The sequence below is a fragment of the Tupaia chinensis genome, unplaced genomic scaffold (genome assembly GCF_000334495.1).
Source record: "Tupaia chinensis unplaced genomic scaffold, TupChi_1.0 Scaffold000298_1, whole genome shotgun sequence".
NCBI classification, from domain to species: domain Eukaryota; kingdom Metazoa; phylum Chordata; class Mammalia; order Scandentia; family Tupaiidae; genus Tupaia; species Tupaia belangeri.
In genome coordinates, this window is record NW_006159787.1 from 534,837 (window position 1) to 540,915 (window position 6,079).

Below are 6,079 nucleotides of genomic sequence, written 5' to 3' on the forward strand. Positions count from 1 at the left end.
TTTTGTTTAAAGATTTTTTATAATGTTTTTTTTTTTTTTTTTTTCTTTTTTTTTTTTTTTTTTTTTTTTTTTTATAAAAGTGCTCTAATATGATTCTGGTTAAGTGTTTGGTCTCTTGGATTTCATTCTGCTAGCAATGGGAAAATGTAGAAAACCAAAATATTTCCATGTAGGACACCCTTGAAGCTAAAATGAAACCAAAGTATGACACCTATGCTAAAACTCCATCAGAGTTCCTTGGTTATTTTGAGGGTACTTAAGATGTGGCAAGCTGGGGCCATCATCCGTGGCTTCCTATGGAAATGTTGTTGGAAAAATGGGGGGAGATAAGGATTGTTTACTACCCTTGTAGAAAAAATCCTAGTGGAATAACAAATAAGTTCCTAAATGGTGAATGTTGTTTGTGACTGGAATAAGTTTGGTAGTTACTGTATGTTCCAGAACAGATTTGGAAGGGATTAGAAGTAAAGCAAGTAGCCTTTCTGGATTTTGACGATGACGAAAGAAAGAAGGGCCCTGATTATCCAAGTGCTTTGGGCTGGTACAATCACTGACAAACATCCCCCACTTGGCTGAATGCTAGGAATGCATATTATTCAAAGAGTTTTTGTACATGTGGTAAACAGATAATGCTTTAATTGGTAGAGTAACAGATACGAACAACTGGTGGAAGTACGAACCGAAAGCTAAAAAGAAACGCTATGAACGTAGGCATCAATTATAAGGCACTCTAAATGCAAACGAAAACCGAAAACAAAAAAGTACAGCACTCTGCAGGAGTGCCATACGCCACAAAATGTTTCTGACTGAACAGAGTGACATGAATTTGGCTTTGCCCCTGTTACATATCATAAATGCAAATTTCATAGCACATACTATAGACAATATACGATTGAATACACTTTTGTGAAAGAACTCGGTAGCTGATATATTACAACATTCTCCCCTCCTAAAGGGATATGCACTGACCTTTCCCACATGCACACCTCTTAGATAGTTAATAATTTGTTATTGCACTAGAGTGTTAGAGATATTGAACTTTGTCGGAAGCCTGGCTGACAAAATGGTATCTGAGTAAGATTGGGTAGGGGAGACGGGGTAGGAGATCAGGGGGTGAGGTTTGACAATCACTGATGTGCATTCCTCATTTCCCTTTACAAAAGTAAAGTTGTCCGATACTGAGAAATACCAATGTGTCATAAAGGTAAGAATACATTGGAAAAGACGTGTATAGTAGCTCTTCTACTTAAAAAAAGAACTAAATGATGGAAGAACTGAATGATAGCTATCTCTCTCTTCTCGTGTGGATACACTGTCTATATATACATAGACACCCTGGTAAGAGATGGATATATATGTATATATGGTAGCAGCAACTTTATACTTTGCGCCTCCCTGTTGATTCCATAAACAAAAAGGAACAAAATTCTCTGTTTCTTTGAAGACGATGGGTACTTTGTCACGGATCCAAACGGAATAGAAGTATGGGCATGATAGGTGATGAGTCCATACTGTAGATGGAGAGTGCTGCACCAAAATGTGCAAACGTTCCAGTTGTTCGATATTTCTACAGCAAGTGAGTACAGATAACAGGTCTACGGCTTGAAAAAAAAAACCCTACAGTTTGGAAATAAAAAATGAAGAGTGATGTAACTGTTTTAAAATTCACTTTATCGAATGGTATAGTTTGTTAAAAAAAAGTGTACACGGTTAGAAATGAAGCACAGGTCAGCAGTATCTTTACAATACTAAAAAACTAAATCGAGGACTTTCTTGTGAAACATTCCCCCCCTTTCCCTCTAAAATGTTGTTATGAGCAATATGGTGGGGAGGGGCGATGTGGAAGCAGAGTACGTTGTACTATGAGAAGCCACACCGGCCCACGTCTTGCATTGAACCACAGTGCTGTGGCGATGTCCTCTCGCGCTTGTCAAGCAATCCTGATCGAGAAGGTGGTTCTTTGCTGTGATTTATTCTTCCCTTTAGTTGGAATCCTTGAGGGATCTGTCAAGGAAACCCTTTAGATGCCTCATCAGTCAGGATTCTTTGTATTCAGATGTTCAGGTTAGATGATCAAGCTGTATTCTTGGTCCACCTGGCATAGTTTTAAATCTGGTTTGTGTGTAAATAGTCCCACTAAGTAGTTGTTAGCTAGAAGTTGAGAAGGACTTCTCAAGTGCCCCGTATGGCTCAGAAGAGACTCCATGGATATCGAAGGGCTTGAAGTAAAAATCCAGAATGGGTCAGGGGTTTCTACGTTGCATAGTGATCAAAACTGCCCAGGTACTCTAGTGCGGCTCGATAGCAGAACTGATACTGATCCTGTGGGAGACAAGGCATGGAGAGGAAGGACCATGAGTGGAATGTAGCAGAACCAACAGAAGTCTGTATGGGGACAAACCACTACCTTGGTCAGTCAATTCAACGCAAGGACTGATTGATGTGAGTGAAGTGCTAAACCATGAGCCACATGTGGTGTAATTGATTTTCATCAATCCCTAGGACTGCTATATGTTTCTAATTCTGTCAGTTCAAGGTCATGGTATGTTTCAGATGAGTGGGAAGTTTCTGAGTGGTATCAAACAATGAACCATCTCTCCTTAGAGGTTATCATTCTCACTGTATCTCAATGTCTGGCTTATGGGTGAAAAGTCCTTTGCAGTGTGCTTATTCAGAAGAGTTGGATCTAGACACAAAGCATCCAACCAAGATAAAGGTGAGTTTGTCTTTGGTTGCCATCAGAAAGATTCATCCTCATCAGTAATGCTCATATAGAAGTGAGAGAAGCGGGCCAAAGGTATCGGGGGAGGAACAACAGGCAGTCAAGTCCTGTGCACAGGGTGTTGGACTGTTAATGTGTCCATCCCTGAAAATAGCTGCCCACACCCCCAAGTCCCTGTGCCTTTTGGCCTTATTCAGTGAGATGGCTAGTAGTGTGTTCTGGAAAGGCCCACAGTGAAATAAAGCAGTGTGAAATGTGCCGTTTAGTGGACTCACGAGGCACTGTCACATTGGAATACACTGGAGCGTTGTTGGAGAGGCAGAAAAACGACAATGTATAGACTCCTATGGGAGTGAGGATAAGTAGGATGTTCCTTATCGAAGAAGCTAATTTTCAGTAGCCAATGGAGCTGAAAGTAGATCGATTCTATTTTGTGTAAATTTGCATTTTCCTACCATAGAAATGGTAGTGCAAAATAAAGGGAGTTTGCTTTCTATCTTGTTACAGTAAGTTGTCTGGCTAAATGTGAAGGCTTTTTAAACGTCCAATTTCCCTCTGTCACACCCATTACATTTGTCAGGTTGACATAATGTTTGGAGTAGCATGAGTCAAATGCTCCTACAATTATGAAAGCAAAGTCTAGAAGATTTTGTGGATGAGTGATGGAAGTGGTCAGGAACAGAAACACTATCACAGTATCCTTAGAAATGATTGGTCAGTAGGCCAGACTGGCTATGGTAAGAAATACCTATATTTACCTATCAATTATTGGAATAGAAAATGGGGGCTAATTTGTCTAAGTATATGCAGGGTTTCCATATTTAAGACGGTCATGATGAACACATGTACTAGGGAGCAGTTGATGTCTCAATGGGCATACAGAAAGAAAAAGGGGAAGTCAACGGGATTGATGGGCTATGGCAACAATTTGTTCATTATGTGTATATATAAAAATATGTACAATATACAGGCAGTCCCTGACGATTGGAGTTTTTTTAAAAAATTATGTTCTTTATAAACTTCAAGGGATTTTACATATTTATATTATTCACCTCTAGTTCAATTCTGTTGTAGTTAGAGAACATATCATGTATTATTTTAATCTTTTCAATTTTCTGAACATCATTTTTTTCTTTTTCTTTATATTTTCATAGATTCTAAAACATGTTTCAGTGGTGAGCATTTTAGGCTGATTTTCGTTGGGTATGCCCCTTCAATTGACAGAATTACTGTTTACATTTTATTATATTCAAAATCAATAATTACATTTATTTCTGTTTCATCACTTTGTTGCTCTTCTTTATATTCATTTATTTTTCCCATTTTATTGATTCACAAAAGATCTTAATCTAACAGCAATAGCAAGTGCAGCTGATATATACAATCTGTGAACACATTTCTGACTTTAGGCATAAAACTCAGTGAGTAGAATGAACATACTATAAAGTAGCACCTAGCTGTGGCGATATAGCTTACTGCAGTCATTAAACAGATTTTTTAAATGTATTTTTAATTTTAAGAAAAGTAGTTTTAGCTTTAATAAATCAAAATAAAAAAATGTTAAGAAAATTTTTCTTAAGACTGAAAGCCAGGAAAAAGGTTAGGATTCTGTTCAAACAGAAAACTCAAAACTCAAAACTCAAAACAACAAAAAACAACCAACCAACCTTAACCAACTAAAAAAACAGCTTTGGAAAAAACTAAAATCTAGTAACAAGGGCACTGTAATTTTCTTTTGAAGCATTTTTTTTCCTTTTCATTTCTGAAGTCATGGTGCAAAAGTAATACTCATTCCATGACAAGCCATACTTCAGATATTCCTAGGACCATTCTGGTGTTCCCTCCCAGTTACACAGGATAGTCCACACTGTATTACACCATAGGCTTTGTGGTCAATGATTATGACCAGTTTTAGGGTCATGTAAGTGTTATCAGCACTTTTGATCATGAAATGTATGAAATCTGTGTTTATATATGTTTGATGTTCAATGGATTTTTCGAGGTATCAACCCATGGTAAATTGAAAAGCATTGAAATCACTTCATCTATAGGTATGTAATTCTGTGATATAGCCATGTAACAGGGAATTAAACATGGTTCAATATTAACATGTAGGGGGTAAATGAGGTTCAAAAAGGTTCAAGAGGTGCCTACTTTCCACTTTGTTATATTTGACATATCGGTTACTGACATGTGGGCTCTGGCAATGTGATAAACTCATGGAGATTTTGCTCACCTCTGTCTGTACCATGGCCGGTCGCTGCGTTCTTAACATTTTGACAGTCTGGAAGATATCTACAACTCCTTCATATCTCATTCTTTCCAGAACAATGCTGAGTGTGATGAAGACTCCAGTTCTTCCAACGCCCGCACTGCCATAGTAACAAAGGCAATGTTACTGGACAAAATATGCATAGCTGTGGCCCCATTTATTTTCTGGAAGGAAATGCTTTGACCAGGGTGTATATTCAGTGTCCCTCCCCAGACACACAAAATGCGGTACTGAGTTCACTGGTTGACTCTTGGGAGAAGGTGATATGAGAACATGTAAGAATGAATGTGGAACAATGAGGTTTATGTCTGATGGAAGAGAATGACTTCTCACCTGGGGTTACATCACCATTTTAGCAACAGCAAGGAAAACAAAACTATTATAGGGATACATGGATGAGTAAATGAAATAGTATTCATGTAGGTCCTAAAATTATAAAGTATGAAGTAAAAGTATACCAGGCATCTTCCACTGAATTTTGTGCAGAATGTTCTATCAGCCAAACATGTAAGTATATAACCGGGGATATAATATGGACATGACACTTGGATATGACACAAGTGAATAGCCAATAGGGCTTTTGGATATGGGATTTTTCACTTAGTCTCCAGGAAGGTCTCTGAATGCCCTCTACAGTTATGTTTAACGTGTGTAAATACTATTTTTTAGCTGTGTAACTTTCAATGGATTCTCAAAGGGGTCTGGATTCAGAAAAAAAAAAACTGTTAAGAGTCACTGACCTCTATACTCATCTGTTTTTAAATGTGGGTAAGCAGTTCAAACCCCAGGATTCATTTGATGACATGAGCGCTTTCACTTTCTATCTGGACTGCTGTAATATAACTGCAGAATCTTCAGTCTAATGATCCCACCTGAGCTATCCTGGCTATAATGTCAGCTTATCCTAAGGCTGTCCTCATACTAAGTGTTTGCTGTACACAAAAAGAGCTCATTGTGTACAGGAATGTTTGGCTTGGAGGTACTTGATTCATCTTTGAAGACAAAGTAGGAATGACTTTATTATTAAGTAGAAGTGTGTATTTTTTAGAAACAAATCCTGTAATGTGATACTTGTATGTAGGGAA

The 6,079-nt window shown here is 37.9% G+C and overlaps 1 protein-coding gene across 24 annotated transcripts in view; it reads right to left on the reverse strand.

The window, feature by feature from the left end:
* Positions 1-31: 31 nt before the first annotated feature.
* PTPRD (protein tyrosine phosphatase receptor type D) overlaps positions 32-6,079 on the reverse strand; it is a 457,704-nt gene continuing 451,656 nt past the window's right edge. For all 24 annotated transcript variants that reach the window (XM_006150805.1, XM_006150804.1, XM_027772789.1 and 21 more), the window contains 2 exons: positions 4,959-5,094; positions 32-2,322 (listed from right to left, as the gene is read on the reverse strand). In XM_006150805.1, coding sequence (XP_006150867.1) covers positions 2,254-2,322; positions 4,959-5,094 — 205 coding nt within the window. In that variant the 3' untranslated portion in view covers positions 32-2,253. The remainder of the gene's footprint in view (positions 2,323-4,958; positions 5,095-6,079) is intronic.